The sequence below is a fragment of the Hyperolius riggenbachi genome, chromosome 10, assembly GCF_040937935.1.
Source record: "Hyperolius riggenbachi isolate aHypRig1 chromosome 10, aHypRig1.pri, whole genome shotgun sequence".
Lineage (NCBI taxonomy): Eukaryota > Metazoa > Chordata > Amphibia > Anura > Hyperoliidae > Hyperolius > Hyperolius riggenbachi.
In genome coordinates this window covers 279,937,750-279,962,218 of record NC_090655.1, presented here as the reverse complement: position 1 = coordinate 279,962,218, position 24,469 = coordinate 279,937,750, and the positions used below count along the sequence as shown (strand labels likewise).

The 24,469-nt window shown below is 45.8% G+C and overlaps 1 protein-coding gene across 1 annotated transcript in view; it reads left to right on the top strand.

The window, feature by feature from the left end:
- LOC137537243 (uncharacterized) overlaps positions 1–24,469 on the top strand; it is a 101,400-nt gene that overhangs the window by 10,413 nt on the left and 66,518 nt on the right. Inside the window, 2 exon segments of the mRNA XM_068259334.1 lie at positions 8,884–10,840; positions 11,870–11,930. Coding sequence (XP_068115435.1) covers positions 8,884–10,840; positions 11,870–11,930 — 2,018 coding nt within the window.

Genomic DNA, 24,469 nt, shown 5'->3' with positions numbered 1-24,469 from the left:
TGTTACTGGCCTGTAATAAGCTGATAATTGTCACTGTACATTACTGTACACAGATTGGTCACAGTAGGGGTGACTTAGTGTTACTGGCCTGTAATAAGCTGATAATGGTCACTGTACATTACTGTACACAGATTGGTCACAGTAGGGGTGACTTAGTGTTACTGGCCTGTAATAAGCTGATAATGGTCACTGTACATTACTGTACACAGATTGGCCACAGTAGGGGTGACTTAGTGTTACCGGCCTGTAATAAGCTGATAATGGTCACTGTACATTACTGTATACAGATTGGCCACAGTAGGGGTGACTTAGTGTTACCGGCCTGTAATAAGCTGATAATGGTCACTGTACATTACTGTACACAGATTGGTCACAGTAGGAGGCGACTTAGTGTTACTGGCCTTTAATAAGCTGATAATGGTCACTGTACATTACTGTACACAGATTGGCCACAGTAGGTGTGATTTTGTGTTACTGGCCTGTAATAAGCTGATAATTGTCACTGTACATTACTGTACACAGATTGGTCACAGTAGGGGTGACTTAGTGTTACTGGCCTGTAATAAGCTGATAATGGTCACTGTACATTACTGTACACAGATTGGTCACAGTAGGGGTGACTTAGTGTTACTGGCCTGTAATAAGCTGATAATGGTCACTGTACATTACTGTACACAGATTGGCCACAGTAGGGGTGACTTAGTGTTACCGGCCTGTAATAAGCTGATAATGGTCACTGTACATTACTGTATACAGATTGGCCACAGTAGGGGTGACTTAGTGTTACCGGCCTGTAATAAGCTGATAATGGTCACTGTACATTACTGTACACAGATTGGTCACAGTAGGAGGCGACTTAGTGTTACTGGCCTTTAATAAGCTGATAATGGTCACTGTACATTACTGTACACAGATTGGCCACAGTAGGTGTGATTTTGTGTTACTGGCCTGTAATAAGCTGATAATTGTCACTGTACATTACTGTACACAGATTGGTAACAGTAGGGGTGACTTAGTGTTACTGGCCTGTAATAAGCTGATAATGGTCACTGTACATTACTGTACACAGATTGGCCACAGTAGGGGTGACTTAGTGTTACCGGCCTGTAATAAGCTGATAATGGTCACTGTACATTACTGTATACAGATTGGCCACAGTAGGGGTGACTTAGTGTTACTGGCCTGTAATTAGCTGATAATGGTCACTGTACATTACTGTACACAGATTGGTCACAGTAGGGGTGACTTAGTGTTACTGGCCTGTAATAAGCTGATAATGGTCACTGTACATTACTGTACACAGATTGGCCACAGTAGGTGTGATTTTGTGTTACTGGCCTGTAATAAGCTGATAATTGTCACTGTACATTACTGTACACAGATTGGTAACAGTAGGGGTCGACTTAGTGTTACTGGCCTGTAATGAGCTGATAATGGTCACTGTACATTACTGTACACAGATTGGCCACAGTAGGGGTGACTTAGTGTTACTGGCCTGTAATAAGCTGATAATGGTCACTGTACATTACTGTATACAGATTGGCCACAGTAGGGGTGACTTAGTGTTACCGGCCTGTAATAAGCTGATAATGATCACTGTACATTACTGCACACAGATTGGTCACAGTAGGAGGCGACTTAGTGTTACTGGCCTTTAATAAGCTGATAATGGTCACTGTACATTACTATACACAGATTGGTCACAGTAGGGGGTGACTTAGTGTTACTGGCCTGTAATTAGCTGATAATGGTCACTGTACATTACTGTACACAGATTGGTCACAGTAGGGGTGACTTAGTGTTACCGGCCTGTAATAAGCTGATAATGGTCACTGTACATTACTGTACACAGATTGGTCACAGTAGGGGTGACTTAGTGTTACCGGCCTGTAATAAGCTGATAATGGTGACTGTACATTACTGTACACAGATTGGTCACAGTAGGGGGTACTTAGTGTTACCAGCCTGTAATTAGCTGATAATGGTCACTGGACATTACTGTACACAGATTGGTCACATAATGTTACCAGACTGTAATAAGCTGATAATGGTCACTGTACATTACTGTACACAGATTGGTCATAGTAGGGGTGACTTAGTGTTACCGGCCTGTAATAAGCTGATAATGGTCACTGTACATTACTGTACACAGATTGGTCACAGTAGGGGTGACTTAGTGTTACTGGCCTGTAATAAGCTGATAATGGTCACTGTTCATTACTGTACACGGATTGGTCACAGTAGGGGTGACTTAGTGTTACTGGCCTGTAATAAGCTGATAATGGTCACTGTTCATTACTGTACACGGATTGGTCACAGTAGGGGTGACTTAGTGTTACTGGCCTGTAATAAGCTGATAATGGTCACTGTACATTACTGTACACAGATTGGTCACAGTAGGGGTGACTTAGTGTTACCGGCCTGTAATAAGCTGATAATGGTCACTATACATTACTGTACACAGATTGGTCACAGTAGAGGTGACTTAGTTTTACCGGCCTGTAATAAGCTGATAATGGTCACTGTACATTACTGTACACAGATTGGTCACAGTAGGGGGGGGGGGGACTTAGTGTTACCGGCCTGTAATAAGCTGATAATGGTCACTGTACATTACTGTACACAGATTGGTCACAGTAGGGGTGACTTAGTGTTACCTGCCTGTAATAAGCTGATAATTGTCACTGTACATTACTGTACACAGATTGGTCACAGTAGAGGTGACTTAGTTTTACCGGCCTGTAATAAGCTGATAATGGTCACTGTACATTACTGTACACAGATTGGTCACAGTAGGGATGACTTAGTGTTAGCGGCCTGTAATAAACTGATAATGGTCACTGTACATTACTTTACACAGATTGGTCACAGTAGAGGTGACTTAGTGTTACCGGCCTGTAATAAGCTGATAATGGTCACTGTACATTACTGTACACAGATTGGTCACAGTAGGGGTGACTTAGTGTTACCAGCCTGTAATAAGCTGATAATGGTCACTGTACATTACTGTACACAGATTGGTCACAGTAGGGATGACTTAGTGTTTCCGGTCTGTAATAAGCTGATAATGGTCACTGTACATTACTGTACACAGATTGGTCACAGACGAGGTGACTTAGTGTTACCGGCCTGTAATAAGCTGATAATGGTCACTGTACATTACTATACACAGATTGGTCACAGTAGGGATGACTTAGTGTTACTGGCCTGTAATAAGCTGATAATGGTCACTGTACATTACTGTACACAGATTGGTCAAAGTAGGGGTGACTTAGTGTTACCAGCCTGTAATAAGCGGATAATGGTCACTACATTACTGTACACAGATTGGTCACAGTAGGGTCACTTAGTGTTACCGGCCTGTAATAAGCTGATAATGGTCACTGTACATTACTGTACAAAGATTGGTCACAGTAGGGGTGACTTAGTGTTACCAGCCTGTAATAAGCGGATAATGGTCACTGTACATTACTGTACACAGATTGATCACACTAGGGGTGACTTAGTGTTACCAGCCTGTAATAAGCGGATAATGGTCACTACATTACTGTACACAGATTGGTCACAGTAGGGTGACTTAGTGTTACCGGCCTGTAATAATCTGATAATGGTCACTGTACATTACTGTACACAGATTGGTCACAGTAGAGGTGACTTAGTGTTACCGGCCTGTAATAAGCGGATAATGGTCACTACATTACTGTACACAGATTGGTCACAGTAGGATGACTTAGTGTTGCCGGCCTTTAATAATCTGATAATGGTCACTGTACATTACTGTACAAAGATTGGTCACAGTAGGGGTGACTTAGTGTTACCAGCCTGTAATAAGCGGATAATGGTCACTGTACATTACTGTACACAGATTGATCACACTAGGGGTGACTTAGTGTTACCAGCCTGTAATAAGCGGATAATGGTCACTACATTACTGTACACAGATTGGTCACAGTAGGGTGACTTAGTGTTACCGGCCTGTAATAAGCTGATAATGGTCACTGTACATTACTGTACACAGATTGGTCACAGTAGGGGGTGATTTTGTTTTACCGGCCTGTAATAAGCTGATAATGGTCACTGCACATTACTGTACACAGATTGGTCACAGTAGGGGGTGACTTAGTGTTACCGGCCTGTAATAAGCTGATAATGGTCACTGTACATTACTGTACACAGATTGGTCACAGTAGGGGGTGACTTAGTGTTACCAGCCTGTAATAAGCTGATAATGGTCACTGTACATTACTGTACACAGATTGGTCACAGTAGGGGTGACTTAGTGTTACCAGCCTGTAATAAGCTGATAATGGTCACTGTACATTACTGTACACAGATTGGTCACAGTAGGGGTGACTTAGTGTTACTGGCCTGTAATAAGCTGATAATGGTCACTGTACATTACTGTACATAGATTGGTCACAGTAGGGGTGACTTGGTGTTAGTGGCCTGTAATAAGCTGATATTGGTCACTGTACATTACTGTACACAGATTGATCACAGTAGGGGTGACTTAGTGTTACCGGCATGTAATAAGCTGATAATGGTCACTGTACATTACTGTACACAGATTGGTCACAGTAGGGGTGACTTAGTGTTACCGGCCTGTAATAAGCTGATAATGGTCACTGTACATTACTGTACACAGGTTGGTCACAGTAGGGGTGACTTAGTGTTACCGGCCTGTAATAAGCTGATAATGGTCAATGTACACTACTGTACACAGATTGGTCACAGTAGGGGTGACTTAGTGTTACTGGCCTGTAATAAGCTGATAATGGTCACTGTACATTACTGTACACAGATTGGTCACAGTAGTGGTGACTTAGTGTTACCAGCCTGTAATACGCTGATAATGGTCACTGTACATTACTGTACACAGATTGGTCACAGTAGGGGTGACTTAGTGTTACTGGCCTGTAATAAATTGATAATGGTCACTGTACATTACTGTACACAGATTGGTCACAGTAGGGGTGACTTAGTGTTACTGGCCTGTTCTAAGCTGATAATGGTCACTGTACATTACTGTACCAGATTGATCACAGTAGAGGGTGACTTAGTGTTACCGGCCTGTAATATGCTGATAATGGTCACTGTACATTACTGTACACAGATTGGCCACAGTGGGGGGTGATTTAGTGTTACTGGCCTGTAATAATCTGATAATGGTCACTGTACATTACTGTACGCAGATTGGTCACAGTAGGGGTGACTTAGTGTTACTGGCCTGTAATAAGCTGATAATGGTCACTGTACATTACTGTACACAGATTGGTCACAGTAGGGGTGACTTAGTGTTAGTGGCCTGTAATAAGCTGTTAATGGTCACTGTACATTACTGTACACAGATTGGTCACAGTAGGGGTGACTTAGTGTTACCGGCCTGTAATAAGCTGATAATGGTCACTGTACATTACTGTACACAGATTGGTCACAGTAGGGGTGACTTAGTGTTACCAGCCTGTAATAAGCTGATAATGGTCACTGTAAATTACTGTACACAGATTGGTCACAGTAGGGGTGACTTAGTGTTACCGGCCTGTAATAAGCTGATAATGGTCACTGTACACTACTGTACACAGATTGGTCACAGTAGGGGTGACTTAGTGTTACTGGCCTGTAATAAGCTGATAATGGTCACTGTACATTACTGTACACAGACTGGTCACAGTAGGGGTGACTTAGTGTTACTGGCCTGTAATAAGTTGATAATGGTCACTGTACATTCCTGTACACAGATTGGTCACAGTAGGGGTGACTTAGTGTTACTGGCCTGTAATAAGCTGATAATGGTCAAATGATTGACTGATCTATATGTAAGTGTGGGAGTGATATTACTCTACTTGGAATATATTGGACATCAGTTTAGAAAAACAGGGGGACCCCCGCATATTGGCCCTGTTGGTTTGTGGTAGTGAGCGGTGCATGCATGTGCTGCCTGCAATTTGAATGCATGATACTGACCACGTTGTCTAACCATTTTACAATGTGTCCTTCACAGATTTTATGAACGTGTTAATATACTCCCAAAACTAACATTTCACTAAGTACTGTGAGTTACATAAAAGAACATTTGAAAGCAATCCCCTGCATTCTCTGTTTGTAAAAATGTACACATAAACTGCAGAATGGTCTCTGGCTAATGGCAAATGTAATCATTGCTGTCTGAAGCTCTCTGAGGCAAGTTCTTCACTCTGCTCCCTTCCTCTGCTCCCTTCCTCTGCTGAAGTGACTCAGCTGTTGCCATGGCAATGTATCTGTCCTGCAGAGGGAGCAGAATCCATGCAGAGGCAGACAGGGCTATTTCTAGACTTTTTGCTGCCTGAAGCAAACATTGTGAGGACGCCCACCCCTCCCCCAGGATACCATATAACGGACTCATCGATGAGTCTTGTGACAAAATGCGTAGGGAGCAGTGTTGCTTGGATACCCCCAATCACCAATTTGAGTAAATCCAGATATGGGGTGATCGTGATCCGGAATTGAATTGAAGCTCCGGACTTTAGCCGTGATTGCCTGTAAAATCCACGATCGCGTTCATGATCACGGCCGTGATTTCACTTTATTGATAATAGCAAAGACCCCATACATGCTACAATCCCCAAAATTGCATGGATTATAAAGGTGATCAGTGGCTACAACTTAAACAGTCTATTTCGAAAAGACCTCATCGTTTTTGAGAAAATTGATTTTAAAGTTTCAAAAGAAGTTTCAAAGGAAAAAAGTATACATGTGAATGCGGTAAATACATTAACTGTCATTTACCACATTTCAATGTCTACTATTTTCCTTTGAAAATGTAAAATTGCCCCCTTGTTCCCACTGTTCTTAAAGGGGAACTGAAGAGAGAGGTATATGGAGGCTGCCATGTTTATTTCCTTTTAAAGGGAACCAGAGAGGTTGGGGGGAAGCTTTAATACATACCTGGGGCTTCCTCCAGCCCCATAGGCACGGATCGCTCCCACGCCGCCGTCCTCTGCTGCCTGGATCCGCCGGTACCGGGTCCCGTCATTGCCGCTAGTCGGCCAGTCGGCCGGCGGACGCGGCCGATTCGCCGCATCACACGGAGCTCCTTCTATACAAGTACGCATGTGGCTGCCCGCTGTGCAGCCGCATGCGTACATGTATGGAGGGAGCCCCTGTGATGCGGACAATTGGCCGCGTCCGCCGGAAGTGACGGGCCCGGTAACGGCGGTTCCAGGAAGCGGAGGATGGCGGCGTGGGAGCGATCCAGGCTTATGGGGCTGGAAGAAGCCCCAGGTATGTATAAAGGCTTGTTCTTTTTTTTTCAGCCCGTCCCTCTCTGGTTCCCTTTAAGCAATACCAGTTGCCTGGCTGCCCTGCTTATCCTCTGCCTCTAATACTATTAGCCATAGCCCCTGAACAAGCATGCAGCAGATCAGGTGTTTCAGACGTTAAAGTCAGATCTGACAAGACTAGCTGCATGCTTGTTTCTGGTGTTATTCAGATACTACTGCAGAGAAATAGACCAGCAGGGCTGCCAGGCAACTGGTATTGATTAAAAGGAAATAAACATGGCAGCCTCCGTATACCTCTCTCTTCAGTTCCCCTTTAACATATCTGGCAAATTTGGTGTTTATATCATGTAATGGGGCTTTGGTATTACCCGCTAAAGCCGGCGGGTTTTGGCGGTTTATTCACGGCCGTGATCACTAGCCGGATTTGGACCACGATCACAGGTGCATTCAGAACTGAATCCATGATCGAGAGGCGATCACGAATTCGGATCACAATGTGGGACAGTGAAAAAACGCTTGTGTATCACTGCTATTCTGTGATCACGAGGTCGCGATGAGCATCACTAGTAGGGAGGAGCCTGGAGGCACGCTGATGCTGACATGGCGACGTGCTCGAGTACGGCGGAAGGGAGGCGTGCTGGCTGAAGTCCGCGGCTTGGCTGCGCAGAGTGTACCTTGTCCTGATCCCTACTGCCTGCATAACGTTATTGGGGTTGAAGCATTCCGCAGCCCTGAGTGGTGGGATCAGGAAATATTGTGATGGGCACAAACCAAGAGGCTGTCTGGGGAGTGGAACCACAACGGGGGGAGAAGTTGCCATATAGACCCTTTATCTGGTGGTGGCACGTCCGGGGGGTGTGCAGTCTGAGGCACGAGGCTTCTCTTTCCATACAGCACTGAGCACTATGTACAGCTTTATATTTTGCTTATAGGGTATCCTGGGTGTACTTCTTACATTGGAAAACCAAGAGGATTAAGAGCGCTGTTTACTGTGAGAAAGTCTGCAGCTTGAAATGGACCAATCCGCTCCTGCAAAGGTGGAATTTGATTGGTCTATTATCAAGTTGCATACATTTGCATAATCCTGCATAAACACAGAAGTATTTGCATCTCATTGACTCTCCCTACTAGTGACACAACTACACATTTATTCTTACAGCAGATGTGTTATTTATTATATATAATAGATTCCTGGGTACACATTAGTATACACATATGTATACAGTTTATTGCAGCAGCACAAGTAACTGTTTTTGATTGGTTTATAATGTCATTTCTGTGGACTAAACACTGCAATTACTGTATATACAAGTCATTTCTAATGGCTATGATCTGAGATATAGAACATTTGATCATATTTTTTCTTTTAATTATAGTTTAAATTCATTCTGAGTCGGAGTCGGTGCATTACAACTTAAGGTACCACAAAACTACTCCGACTCCACAGCCCTGCTAATTATATGCAAAGTTATGCAGCTGCTGTGTTTGGTCCATTTCTAATCTGATCTAAAATACATTTTGCATCAACTTGGAATTATCAGCAGCTCACTACCCATCCCTAATGATAATTGTTCCTCCCCTCAGAATTCTCTAACAGGAAGTGATGATGTTTCTCTATTTGCAGCGTGGAGTCCCGGCATCAGGAACCTCTCAGAGACTCGTCTCTCTGTATCCACAGACTGTACAACGGATGATGATGTCACTGGACAAGAGTCTCCTGCAGATATCCCGGTGACCCCAAATATTCCCCCAGACTCTCCTCACCTGTATAACTCTGAGGGGCCTCATACCCAGCACAGCTCTACCCCTGCTGGAGGGCCTTATTCTTGTTCCAGGTGTGGAAAATGTTTTGTATGGAAATCAAAGCTTGTTATACATGAGAGCTCTCACTCTGGTGAGAAGCCCTATTCATGTGCTGAGTGTGGGAAATGTTTTGTATGGAAATCAAAGCTTGTTATACATGAGAGCTCTCACTCTGGTGAGAAACCCTATTCATGTGCTGAGTGTGGGAAATGTTTTTCACAGAAATCACACCTTGTTAGACATGAGGGATCTCACACAGTTGAGAAGCTCTATTCATGTGCTGAGTGTGGGAAATGTTTTGTACAGATACCACAGCTTCTTAGACATGAGAGATCTCACACTGGTAAGGAGCTCTATTCATGTGCGGAGTGTGGGAAATGTTTTGTACATGAATCTCAGTTTGTCAGACATGAGAGATCTCACACTGGTGAAAAGCCGTATTCATGTGCTGAGTGTGGGAAACGTTTTGTACAGAAATCTCACCTTGTCAGTCATAAGAGAACTCACACTGGTGAGAAGCCCTATTCTTGTGCTGAGTGTGCGGAATGTTTTGCACAGAAATCACACCTTGTCCAACATGAGCGATTACACACTGGTGAGAAGCCCTTTTCATGTGCAGAGTGTGGGAAATGTTTTGTACAGAAATCATGCCTTGTTAAACATGAGAGATTACACACTGGTGATAGGACATATTCATGTGCTGAGTGTAGGAAATGTTTTGTTCTGAAATCACAGTTTATCCAACATAAGAAATCCCACAGAGGTGAGAAGTTCTATCCATGTACTGAGTGTGGGAAATATTTTGTACAAAAATCACACCTTGTCAGTCATGAGAGATCTCACACTGGTGAGAAGCCGTATTCATGTGCTGAGTGTGGGAAATGTTTTGTACAGAAATCACACCTTGTCAGTCATGAGAGAACTCACACTCGTGAGAAGCCCTGTTCATGTGCTGAATGTGGGAAATGTTTTAAACATAAATCATACCTTGTCAGACATGAGAGATCTCACACTGGTGAAAAGCCCTATTCATGTGCTGAGTGTGGGAAATGTTTTGTACAGAAATCACACCTTGTCAGTCATGAGAGAACTCACACTGGTGAGAAGCCGTATTCATGTGCTGAGTGTGGGAAATGTTTTGTGAGTAAATCAAAGGTTATCATTCATGAGCGATCTCACACTGGTGTGAAGCCCTATTCATGTGCTGAGTGTGGGAAATGTTTTGTACAGAAATTACACCTTGTCAGTCATGAGAGAACTCACACTGGTGAAAAGCCCTATTCATGTGCTGAGTGTGGGAAATGTTTTGTACAGAAATCACACCTTGTCAGTCATGAGAGAACTCACACTGGTGAGAAGCCGTATTCATGTGCTAAGTGTGGGAAATGTTTTGTGAGTAAATCAAAGGTTCTCATTCATGAGCGATCTCACACTGGTGAGAAGCCATATTCATGTGCTGAGTGTGGGAAATGTTTTGGACAGAAAGGAAGCTTTGTCATACATGAGAGATCTCACACTGGAGAGAAGCCCTATTCATGTGCAGAGTGTGGGAAATGTTTTGTACAGAAATCACACCTTGTCAGTCATGAGAGAACTCACACTGGTGAAAAGCCCTATTCATGTGCTGAGTGTGGGAAATGTTTTGTAGAGAAATCACACCTTGTCAGACACATGAGATATCACACTGGAGAGAAGCCCTATTCATGTGCTGAGTGTAAGAAATGTTTTGTACAGAAATATCACCTTGTCAGACATGAAAGATCTCACACTGGTGAGAAGCCCTAAATCGCTGCTTTGTGCAGAGTGTGGGAAATGTTTTGTTCTGAAATCACAGTTTATCCAACATAAGAAATCTCACAGTGTTGAGAAGTCTTGTACGTGAGCTGAGTGTGGTAAATGTTTTGTACAGAAATCACACCTTGTCAGTCATGAGAGAACTCGCACTCGTGAGAAGCCCTGTTCATGTGCTGAGTGTGGGAAATAGTTTGTGAGTGTATCACACTTTGTCCAACATGAGTGATCTCACACTGGTGAGATGCCCTATTCGTGTGCTGGGTGTGGGAAAGGTTTTGTACAGAAATCACATCTTAAAGAGGAGCTGTCAGCCATACTATCTCAGGAAAAAAACACAAATATATAAGTAGATAAATACTTGCTCTACTTACATAACATATGTATTGCATTGTCCACGTTATGATTCCTCTGAATTTTATAAAGGAAACGTAGAGAATCATATCCTAGACAGTTGCCATATTTACTGTGGCTATTTTGAAGCCAGCCCTGATGTAATATCCTCCCTTAGTCTCCTCTGCCTGATTTGCCCATCCTTCACTACAGAAAGTGCATTGTTTCAGCCTGAGAAATTTTGGCCAATCAGAGAGGAACAGAGGTGTGGGAGGGGAAAACAGGAGGGAAAGAGGCTTCAGCCAATCAGGCTGCATTAGTTAAGTCTGAGGGGAAGTAGAGAAGCAAAAAAAAGACAACCCAGCATGCCCTGCAACTTCTCTTTTGTGTACCAAATTTTCTGTGTACCAAATAAGAGTCAGGTAAACTGGGGAATGATCATTTCTCAACAAGAAAAGTAATAGTGATTTTAACTTTTGGATTGCCTGATTAGCATCCTTATTACTTGTTTACCAGATAAAAATAAATAATTCATTTTTGATTTTATGCCCGACAGTTACTCTTTAACAGACATGAGAGATCACACACTTGAGAGAAGCCCTAAATCGCTGCTTTGTGTAGAGTGTGGGAAATGTCTTGAACATAAGTGTCCATTTACAACGTTTACTTTATTTCTTGCACAGAGCACATGGCAGCATATTTACACAGAATCCTGACAACTTTTTCATGCTGCTCTGTGCTTTGGTGAGTAAAGCATTGAAGTCTCTAAAGTGAGTTGATATCATGTAATAAACATGGGTACTTATGGTACTAAGTCTAGTTAGAACTTGCCTGTCTTCCTTTTGATACGTTCCATTGAAAGGGTTAATAAGCCAGGCTTTTTATCTATGCAAATGAGGCAGGATACACGTTTACAGGCAGAGCTCTCCTGAAGAGTAAATAGAAGCCAAATCTTTTATCTCGCTTATCAAACACTCCTGATAAACAAGCAAGTGCTAAATAGATAATATTATCAGTAGTATTATTATTATTAAAGCACCAACATATTCCGTGGCGCTGTACAAAGTAAGAAACAAGCATGGGGTACATAATAATTCAGAGATACATAATTAGTGATAAAATACAAAAAATGATACAAAATACAGAATACAAAATATAGAATTGGTAATCACAGTGATAAAAGTAACATGATGAATAAAATGTATTATGATTTCCAAGACACAAAAGGTGGAGAGAGCCCTGCCCTTGTGAGCTAACAATCTAAAGGGAATGGGGGGAAACAGGAGGGGTAGTATACAGCAAATATATAGAGGCTTTGTGTTTTAGGATACCTAGTAGGAGTGCAATTTGGTCTTAGGACAAAGGGAAGTGGCCTAAGGTAGCACATATGCTTGTCAGAACAAATTCGTTTTTAGAGAGCGTTCAAAGGTAACAAAGGTTTGCGAGTGACGTATGTGTTGTGGGAGGGCATTCCAGAGGAGGGGTGAAGCGCGTGCAATATCTTGTAAACGTGAATGTGAGGAGGTGATTCTGGAGGAGGACAACAGAAGATCGTAGGCAGATCTGAGATTGGGTTTGTATCTAGAAATTAGTGAGGAGATGTAATGGGGAGAGAGATTGTGGAGAGCTTTGTAGGTTAGGGTTAGGAGTTTTAACTGGATCCTCTGGTTAATTGGCAGCCAGTGAAGAGCTTGACAGAGAGGGTCAGCAGAGGAAGATCGAGAAGAAAGATGAATGAGATGAGCAGAGTTCAGTACCGACTGGAGTGGGGCCAATTTGTTAGACGGTAGTCCACAAAGTAGTATGTTGCAGTAGTCCAGACGAGAAATTATAAGAGCATGTATTAACATTTTCGTTGTGTCTTGAGTGAGAAACGGACGGATGTGAGATATGTATTTGAGTTGGAGATGGCAGGAGCTGGTTATGCAGTGAACATGAGGAATAAAAGAGAGAGATGAGTTGAATATTACCCCCAAGCACTGTGCTTTGGGAACTGAAGTTATGGGAGTGTTATTAACATTTATTGTTACTTCAGGCAGAGAGGTGGACAGAGACGGTGGAAAAATTAATAGTTCTGTTTTACTCATATTAAGTTTTAGGAAGCGGGAGGACATGAAGGAAGATATAGCAGACAAGCAGTCAGGAACATGTTTGAGAATGGAGTTAAGGTCTGAGTCCGAGAGGTACAGTTGTGTATCGTCTGCATACAGGTGGTATTGAAACCCGAATTAGTTCATTAAGTCACCAAGACTGTGCATGTAGATGAAAAAGAGGAGGGGACCAAGGACAGAGCCTTGAGGAACCCCGACAGACAAAGCATGAGGAGAAGAGATGTGATCTGAGTAGGATACTGTGAAGGACCTTCCAGAGAGGTAGGAAGATAACCATGTGAGAGCGATGCCCTTTATTCCTGCATTTGAAAGTATTTGTAAGAGTAAGGTGTGGTCGACTCAATCAAATGCTGATGACAGGTCAAGAAGGATGAGTATGGAAAATTGACCTTTGGATTTAGCTGTAAGAAGGTCATTGGCCACTTTGGTAAGGGCCGTTTCCGTGGAGTGGTTAGAGCGAAAGCCAGACTGGAACTGATCAAGTAGGGAGTTAGCATATACATAATGGCTTAATTCTGCATGTATATGGCGTTCAAGTAGTTTGGTTGCAAATGGGAGAAGTGACACTGGGCGGTAGTTGGCGAGTGTGGTAGGAATTGAGTCTTTTACAGGAATTGAAAGGACTGCACCCATGAGACGTCCTCTCTACCTTAATCTGAACAGGAAGTAGGATAAAACATTCAAATTAGCCACAGGGTATACATGTGCTGCAATCTTCCCCTCTGGGAGGATTTTACTGCCGTCATAACTCTATTGAAGTAGGTTTAGAATGGCTCCTGTGATGTGTGTGCTGGGTTCCTGGGCAGGGTGATATGGACCCCAGTGATGTGTGTGCTGGGGTCCTGGGCAGGGTGATATGGACCCCCAGTGATGTGTGTGCTGGGGTCCTGGGCAAGGTGATATGGACCCCCAGTGATGTGTGTGCTGGATTCCTGGGCAGGGTGATGTGGACCGCCAGTGATGTGTGTGCTGGGTTCCTGGGCAGGGTGATATGGACCCCCAGTGATGTGTGTGCTGGGGTCCTGGGCAAGGTGATATGGACCCCCAGTGATGTGTGTGCTGGGGTCCTGGGCAGGGTGATATGGACCCCAAGTGATGTGTGTGCTGGGGTCCTGGGCAGGGTGATGTGGACCGCCAGTGATGTGTGTGCTGGGTTCCTGGGCAGGGTGATATGGACCCCCAGTGATGTGTGTGCTGGGTTCCTGGGCAGGGTGATATGGACCCCCAGTGATGTGTGTGCTGGGTTCCTGGGCAGGGTGATATGGACCCCCAGTGATGTGTGTGCTGGGTTCCTGGGCAGGGTGATATGGACCCCAAGTGAATCTGAGTAACCATTAGTTTTGAACGTTTATTTGCATGTCTGAAAGAAGTGTGAGAATTAAAGTTTTCTACCCCGCACACAATGTTATTGATTGGGTTACCTTTACCGCTACTGGTATCAGCTTTTCACTGTGCCTTCACGTTCAAAGAGCATCAATCAGTTAACATCAAAAAAAATTCCGTGTGCACCAGTTACTTAGAGCTTACATTTATTCCAGGAGCATATGCAGACTGATGACAGAAAAACGATGTAAGATCTTAATACATCACCCTTCCGGGGCTGCAAACATTCACAGAGATGGTGTTCTTGTCGACAATTGTTTCGCGCTAACAGCGCTTTTTCTTAGACATGACTCCTGGCGGGGAGAAGCCATCTCTGTGAATGTTTGCAGCCCCAGAAGGGTGATGTATTAAGATCTTACATCGTTTTTCTGTCATCAGTCTGCATATGCTCCTGGAATAAATGTAAGCTCTAAGTAACTGGTGCCCACGGAATTTTTTCTTGATGTTAACAGAAGTGTGAGAATTGTCACATTGTAAACTTGTCATCACCGATTCTCTGGAGCAGAATGATCAGGAGTGACAATAAAGATGGATTTACTGCAATTGCTTTTATTGGGAATCCAAGTCTTTCTGTTTCTTTCTTTTTTCGTGAAGCCGCCTTCTCTGATCCCAGAAGGATCCCCAAACAAAAAATGTCTTTTATCCTAAGATGTTTATTTTACTGCCTTTCTAGAATATCATCCAGTTTTAAAGGACACCTGTAGTGAGAGGTATATGGAGGCTGCCATATGTATTTCCTTTTAAGCAATACCAGTTGCCTGGCCGTCCTGCTGATCCTCTGCCTCTAATACTTTTAGCCATAGCCGCTGAACAAGCATGCAGCAGATCAGGTGTTACTTTATTGTCAGATCTGACAAGATTAGCTGCATGCTTGTTTCTGGTGTCATTCAGACACGTCTGGGGGGAGGGGGGGGCAGGCAACTAGTATTGTTTTACATTGTATGATCCGTCTCCGGCCCAGTCCTCATTCTAAATGCCTCGTCTGGGTGAGTTAGTGAGGGAAGTGGACTCGGTAGGAAGACTCACCTGACTCAGTGCTAAATCATCAGCCAGTTACCAGTGCTGGGGAGAGTGTAGGCTGGTCACTCCAGGTGTATCTGTTGATTGGGCATCTCTCGCTCTGCTCAGGACGTATCAGCAGCAGCTGTGGGCTTGGAATGTAACGATGATCTCCTTCCTTATCAGAAGGTTATATCTTTATTAAAGCTCTTCCCCATAAAGGATCTGACACAGCTCCAGTAACACAGCCACTTTTACCAGAAACTGATAACATATACATCACAATGGGGCACAAATCTGCAAAGGGGCCACTTCTGACTCCCCAGTCATTCCAGGGCTTCTCCTCTCCGATTGGTTTATATCTTTACAGCAGAAATCATATAGAGCAGTGTTCCCCAGCCCTGTCCTCAGGGCCCACCAACAGTGCACGTTTTGTGGAAATCCACAGAGGTAGTTAATCAGCTCTGCTGAGACACTAATTACCTCACCTGTGAATATTTGTGATTATCTACAAAACATGTACTGTTGGTGGGCCTTAAAGAGAATCTGTACTGTGAAAATCTTACATAAATAAATATACCAGCCTGTTTGTTGTCTTCTCCTAGCCCCCTCTGTGACATTTCCGCAGCTCCCCGCTGCTTTCTTGGTAAAATCACTGTTTTATTCATTGTTTTTGTAAACAATGAAGATGGCTGCCAAACAGGATATACATCATCAGAGCAGGTGCCTGTTTGCAGTGGCTCCTCTCAAAAGTGACTTGACTGCTGAAATGTTACTCAACTTGTTGCTTTAGCTGCTTGTCTGGGCTGTACACTGATCCTCTGTATTCACAGCTATTCACAAGGTCACAGCTCCATGAGCTGCAGACACACTGGCTGTGAGCAGAGACCTTGCCTGTGACTCATATACACAGCACACAGGAGAGCAGAGGGGGGGCGTGCATAACTTCTCCCTATCACAGCAGAGGAAGTGCATTCCTCTCTGGGTCGACAAAGCTTGACAAAGAAAATAAGTTTAGATATATTACAGAGATACTAGAAAAGGCTGCAGTAATCCAGACCACATGAGAACAGGTATAGGACCTTATAGGATTGAAGAAATAAGGCTGAAATTTTGGCTACAGAGTCTCTTTAAGGATAGGGTTGGGTAACTCTGATATAAAGTCTCCACAATCCTCAAACTAGAGCTATGATTTTCTTATAACTTCCAAGTGTACTGGTAGGTGATCAGAGGCGCCAGCAGAATAAAATTAATATAAAATTGTTAAGAATTGCCGGGAGGGAAAGTGGTGGACTTCCCCTCAATAATTAGACACCAAGGTCTGTCATCGAATCAAACGAATACATTTATTCAATAGTACCCCAAAAACCAATAACCTTGGTGTCTAATTATTGAGGGGAAGTCCACCACTTTCCCTCCCGGCAATTCTTAACAATTTTATATTAATTTTATTCTGCTGGCGCCTCTGATCACCTACCAGTATACTTGAGTCCACCCCAGGTGGAGGGGTGACCCTACCCCATTTTTTCTGATCTACAGAGAGCGACTTCTTAATCCTGAGTGAGGACAGGTCTAATCTCCTCACCTGCCTATACAGTGGTTGCCTGAGCGGTAACCCATGTTTGTGAGTATAACCATCTCACCTATTCATTTCCCTTCGTATCTCTGACATACTACACCATATTGGGCTCTCGATTTCTCTCTTTTTTACAGTACATTCAAACTTCCAAGTGAGAGTCCTCATGCATAGAGGTGATATTCAGATAGGATGGAAATCTTTCAGCAAGTGTATTAGGCCAGAACACTCTCTTCTGAGAAAAATCTCCACTTCCTGGGTGAAATCTTACATGTTTTCATGAAGCAGGATAGATAAACCTTGCTTTTCACTCAAGCCCTGGCCTATCATATCTAGCACTGATAGAAACTGTATCTTTGCTTTTCTGTTACCTCCATAGTGGAGTGCAAATGCACAGCAGTAAGGTGGTTGTCAATCGATAAATCACAACCCAGACTTCAAAGGGTTAAGCTGGCCATACACTAGGCCGATTCCCCCGCCGATCGACAGGAAATTCGATCACTGGGATCGAATCTGCTGTCACATCGTTCATGCTACACGCTAAATTTCGATCTATTTCATCCTGAAATTTGATCGATCCCGTCAATCGCTCCGTGCGGGAAATTAGCGTTGATCGCCCGCGGGTAGGGAGCGCGTCGCTAGCGGCGTTTGAGTTCCGACGACCGACGCAATAGAGTGGCAATACATTACCTGCTCCACCGGCACAACTCACCCCGGTCACCGCTGCTCCGTCTCCGCGCTGGTCTGGTCTCCGGGTCCGGCATGCTTCACTTCTTCCTGCCCGGCAGGAAGTTTAAACAGTAGAGGGTGCTCTACTGTTTAAACTTCCTGCCGGGCAGGAAGAAGTGAAGCATGGCGGAGACCAGACCAGAGCGGAAAAGACAGCAGAGAAGGCAGCGGAGACCTGGGGACTAGAGTCGCGCCGGCGGAGCAGGTAATGTGTGCGGGCGGGGGGAGCAGCGGCAGCACCACCACCACCACAGGCTGAAATCGGTTCACAATCTGTTTGCAGTAAAGGTGGCCATACGATCCCTCTCTGATCAGATTCGATCAGAAAGGGATCTATCTGTTGGTCGAATCTGATGGCAAATCGACCTGTGTATTGCCACCTTTAATGATCAGTTGTATGTGAATTAGCCCCGCCCCTCAGCACCTGCCCTGCAGTACAGCCTGTGTCTCTTTATTAGTGGAGGAATCAGAAAGCTCTGCATTTATGGTCTCCTTAGCAGGTCCTTTAGGGAAGGGGAGGCAGAGAAGCCACTGCAGGAACTATTAATAGGCTGAAATGCGTAGGGGAATTCTGATCTCATTCAATCTATAAAGTGGTTTAGCAGTGTTGGAGACTCCTCTGTGGTTGCCTGTCCCCTGCTGCAGTAACCGTGGTTTTATAGGGAGGAAGTGGGAATCCCAGTAAATACACCGTACATCTTATAAAAGGTGATTTAGGTGCTCAGGTTATGCATTGGTTGCCTGTATCATTGTTTTCCTCCTTGTAAGCCTTCAGAATCTTTCCTGGCTGGCAATACAAGACCTACACCATAGTGGCCAAGACTTCTACAGTATAAGCTCATTATAGTAACCTCCAGGGGACCGGGACTATATGAGAAGTTTACTATATCAGAAATCGTTCTAGAAATGGCCCAGCATGCCCTGGTACAGTCTCTGCTGCACAGGAGCAGCTCTGTCCTCCCATTGGAGGTACAGTACAAGCACTTGTCCTAGAAATGGCCAAGCATGCCCTGGTACATTCTCTGCTGAACAGGACCAGCTCTGTCCTCCCATTGGAGGTACAGTACAAGCACTTGTCCTAGAAATGGCCAAGCATGCCCTGGTACATTCTCTGCTGCACAGGACCAGCTCTGTCCTCCCATTGGAGGTACAGTACAAGCACTTGTCCTAGAAATATGCCAGCATGCCCTGGTGCATTCTCTGCTTCACAGGAGCAGCTCTGTCCTCCCATTGGAGGTACAGTACATGCACTTGTCCTAGAGATGGCCCAGCATGCCCTGGTGCATTCTCTGCTTCACAGGAGCAGCTCTGTCCTCCCATTGGAGGTACAGTACATGCACTTGTCCTAGAAATGGCCCAGCATGCCCTGGTACAGTCTCTGCTGCACAGGAGCAGCTCTGTCCTCCCATTGGAGATACAGTACAAGCACTTGTCCTAGAAATGGCCCAGCATGCCCTGGTACATTCTCTGCTGCACAGGAGCAGCTCTGTCCTCCCATTGGAGGTACAGTACAAGCACTTGTCCTAGAAATGGCCCAGCATGCCCTGGTACATTCTCTGCTGCACAGGAGCAGCTCTGTCCTCCCATTTCTAGGTACAGTACAAGCACTTGTCCTAGAGATGGCCCAGCATGCCCTGGTACATTCTCTGCTGCACAGGAGCAGCTCTGTCCTGCCATTGGAGGTACAGTACAAGCACTTGTCCTAGAAATGGCCCAGCATGCCCTGGTACATTCTCTGCTGCACAGGAACAGCTCTGTCCTGCCATTGGAGGTACAGTACAAGCACTTGTCCTAGAAATGGCCCAGCATGCCCTGGTACATTCTCTGCTGCACAGGAGCAGCTCTGTCCTCCCATTGGAGGTACAGTACAAGCACTTGTCCTAGAAATATCCCAGCATGCCCTGGCACATTCTCTGCTGCACAGGAGCAGCTCTGTCCTCCCATTGGAGGTACAGTACAAACACTTGTCCTAGAAATATCCCTGCATGCCCTGGTGCATTCTCTGCTGCACAGGAACAGCTCTGTCCTCCCATTGGAGGTACAGTACAAGCACTTGTCCTAGAAATGGCCCAGCATGCCCTGGTACATTCTCTACTGCACAGGAGCAGCTCTGTCCTCCCATTGGAGGTACAGTACATGCACTTGTCCTAGAGATGGCCCAGCATGCCCTAGTACATTCTCTGCTGCACAGGAACAGCTCTGTCCTGCCATTGGAGGTACAGTACAAGCACTTGTCCTAGAAATATTCCAGCATGCCCTGGTACATTCTCTGCTGCACAGGAGCAGCTCTGTCCTCCCATTGGAGGTACAGTACAAGCACTTGTCCTAGAAATATCCCTGCATGCCCTGGTGCATTCTCTGCTGCACAGGAACAGCTCTGTCCTCCCATTGGAGGTACAGTACAAGCACTTGTCCTAGAAATGGCCCAGCATGCCCTGGTGCATTCTCTGCTGTAAAGGAGCAGTTACTCCCGTTAGAGGTACAGTACAAGCACTTGTCCTAGAAATGGCCCAGAGTGCCCTGGTACATTCCCTGCTGCACAGGAGCAGCTCTGTCCTCCCATTGGAGGTACAGTACAAGCACTTGTCCTAGAAATATCCCAGCATGCCCTGGTACATTCACTGCTGCACAGGAGCAGCTCTGTCCTCCCATTGGAGGTACAGTACAAGCACTTGTCCTAGAAATGGCCCAGCATGCCCTGGTGCATTCTCTGCTGCACAGGAGCAGCTCTGTCATCCCATTGGAGGTACAGTACAAGCACTTGTCCTAGAAATATCCCTGCATGCCCTGGTACATTCTCTGCTGCACAGGAGCAGCTCTGTCCTCACATTGGTGGTACAGTACAAGCACTTGTCCTAGAAATATCCCAGCATGCCCTGGTACATTCTCTGCTGCACAGGAGCAGCTCTGTCCTCCCATTGGAGGTACAGTACAAGCACTTGTCCTAGAAATATCCCAGCATGCCCTGGTACATTCTCTGCTGCACAGGAGCAGCTCTGTCCTCCCATTGGAGGTACAGTACAAGCACGTGTCCTAGAAATATCCCAGCATGCCCTGCTACATTCTCTGCTGCACAGGAGCAGCTCTGTCCTCACATTGGTGGTACAGTACAAGCACTTGTCCTAGAAATATCCCAGCATGCCCTTCTACATTCTCTGCTGCACAGGAGCAGCTCTGTCCTCCCATTGGAGGTACAGTACAAGCACTTGTCCTAGAAATATCCCAGCATGCCCTGGTACATTCTCTGCTGCACATGAACAGCTCTGTCCTGCCATTGGAGGTACAGTACAAGCACTTGTCCTAGAAATGGCCCAGCATGCCCTGGTACATTCACTGCTGCACAGGAGCAGCTCTGTCCTCCCATTGGAGGTACAGTACAAGCACTTGTCCTAGAAATGGCCCAGCATGCCCTGATGCATTCTCTGCTGTAAAGGAGCAGTTACTCCCGTTAGAGGTACAGTACAAGCACTTGTCCTAGAAATGGCCCAGAGTGCCCTGGTACATTCCCTGCTGCACAGGAGCAGCTCTGTCCTCCCATTGGAGGTACAGTACAAGCACTTGTCCTAGAAATATCCCAGCATGCCCTGGTACATTCACTGCTGCACAGGAGCAGCTCTGTCCTCCCATTGGAGGTACAGTACAAGCACTTGTCCTAGAAATGGCCCAGCATGCCCTGGTACATTCTCTACTGCACAGGAGCAGCTCTGTCCTCCCATTGGAGGTACAGTACATGCACTTGTCCTAGAGATGGCCCAGCATGCCCTGGTACATTCACTGCTGCACAGGAGCAGCTCTGTCCTCCCATTGGAGGTACAGTACAAGCACTTGTCCTAGAAATGGCCCAGCATGCCCTGGTACATTACTCTACTGCACAGGAGCAGCTCTGTCCTCCCATTGAAGGTACAGTACAAGCACTTGTCCTAGAGATGGCCCAGCATGCCCTGGTACATTCTCTGCTGCACAGGAACAGCTCTGTCCTGCCATTGGAGGTACAGTACAAGCACTTGTCCTAGAAATGGCCCAGCATGCCCTGGTACATTCTCTGCTGCACAGGAGCAGCTCTGTCCTCCCATTGGAGGTGCAGTACAAGCACTTGTCCTAGAAATATCCCAGCATGCCCTGGTGCATTCTCTGCTGCACAGGACCAGTTCTGTCCTCCCATTAGAGGTACAGTATAAGCACTTGTCCTAGAAATGGCCCAGCATGCCCTGGTACATTCTCTGCTGCACAGGAGCAGCTCTGTCCTCCCATTGGAGGTACAGTACAAGCACTTGTCCTAGAAATATCCCAGCATGCCCTGGCACATTCTCTGCTGCACAGGAGCAGCTCTGTCCTCCCATTGGAGGTACAGTACAAGCACTTGTCCTAGAAATATCCCTGCATGCCCTGGTGCATTCTCTGCTGCACAGGAACAGCTCTGTCCTCCCATTGGAGGTACAGTACAAGCACTTGTCCTAGAAATGGCCCAGCATGCCCTGGTGCATTCTCTGCTGTAAAGGAGCAGTTACTCCCGTTAGAGGTACAGTACAAGCACTTGTCCTAGAAATGGCCCAGAGTGCCCTGGTACATTCCCTGCTGCACAGGAGCAGCTCTGTCATCCCATTGGAGGTACAGTACAAGCACTTGTCCTAGAAATATCCCAGCATGCCCTGGTACATTCACTGCTGCACAGGAGCAGCTCTGTCCTCCCATTGGAGGTACAGTACAAGCACTTGTCCTAGAAATGGCCCAGCATGCCCTGGTGCATTCTCTGCTGCACAGGAGCAGCTCTGTCATCCCATTGGAGGTACAGTACAAGCACTTGTCCTAGAAATATCCCAGCATGCCCTGGTACATTCTCTGCTGCACAGGAGCAGCTCTGTCCTCACATTGGTGGTATAGTACAAGCACTTGTCCTAGAAATATCCCAGCATGCCCTGCTACATTCTCTGCTGCACAGGAGCAGCTCTGTCCTCCCATTGGAGGTACAGTACAAGCACTTGTCCTAGAAATATCCCAGCATGCCCTGGTACATTCTCTGCTGCACAGGAGCAGCTCTGTCCTTCCATTAGAGGTACAGTACAAGCACTTGTCCTAGAAATGGCCCAGCATGCCCTGGTACATTCTCTGCTGCACAGGAGCAGCTCTGTCCTCCCATTGGAGGTACAGTACAAGCACTTGTCCTGGAAATATCCCAGCATGCCCTGGTACATTCTCTGCTGCACAGGAGCAGCTCTGCCCTCCCATTAGAGGTACAGTACAAGCACTTGTCCTAGAAATATCCCAGCATGCCCTGGTACATTCTCTGCTGCACAGGAGCAGCTCTGTCCTCCCATTGGAGGTACAGAACAAGCACTTGTCCTAGAAATATCCCAGCATTCCCTGGTGCATTCTCTGCTGCACAGGAGCAGCTCTGTCCTCCCATTGGAGGTACAGTACAAGCACTTGTCCTAGAAATGGCCCAGCATGCCCTGGTACATTCTCTGCTGCACAGGAGCAGCTCTGTCCTCCCATTGGAGGTACAGTACAAGCACTTGTCCTAGAAATATCCCAGCATGCCCTGGTACATTCTCTGCTGCACAGGAGCAGCTCTATCCTCCCATAAGAGGTACAGTACAAGCACTTGTCCTAGAAATGTCCCAGCATGCCCTGGTACATTCTCTGCTGCACAGGAGCAGCTATGTCCTCCCATTGGAGGTACAGTACAAGCACTTGTCCTAGAAATATCCCAGCATGCCCTGGTACATTCTCTGCTGCACAAGACCAGCTCTGACCTCCCATTGGAGGTACAGTACAAGCACTTGTCCTAGAAATATCCCAGCATGCCCTGGTACATTCTCTGCTGCACAGGACCAGCTCTGTCCTCCCATTGGAGGTACAGTACAAGCACTTGTCCTAGAAATATCCCAGCATGCCCTGGTACATTCTCTGCTGCACAGGAGCAGCTCTGTCCTCCCATTGGAGGTACAGTACAAGCACTTGTCCTAGAAATATCCCAGCATGCCCTGGTACATTCTCTGCTGCACAAGACCAGCTCTGTCCTCCCATTGGAGGTACAGTACAAGCACTTGTCCTAGAAATATCCCAGCATGCCCTGGTACATTCTCTGCTGCACAGGAGCAGCTCTGTCCTCCCATTGGATGATCAGTACAAGCACTTGTCCTAGAAATGGCCCAGCATGCCCTGGTACATTCTCTGCTGCACAGGAGCAGCTCTGTCCTCCCATTGGAGGTACAGTACAAGCACTTGTCCTAGAAATATCCCAGCATGCCCTGGTACATTCTCTGCTGCACAGGAGCAGCTCTGTCCTCCCATTGGAGGTACAGTACAAGCACTTGTCCTAGAAATATCCCAGCATGCCCTGGTACATTCTCTACTGCACAGGAGCAGCTCTGTCCTCCCATTGGAGGTACAGTACAAGCACTTGTCCTAGAAATGGCCCAGCATGCCCTGGTACATTATCTGCTGCACAGGAGCAGCTCTGTCCTCCCATTGGATGATCAGTA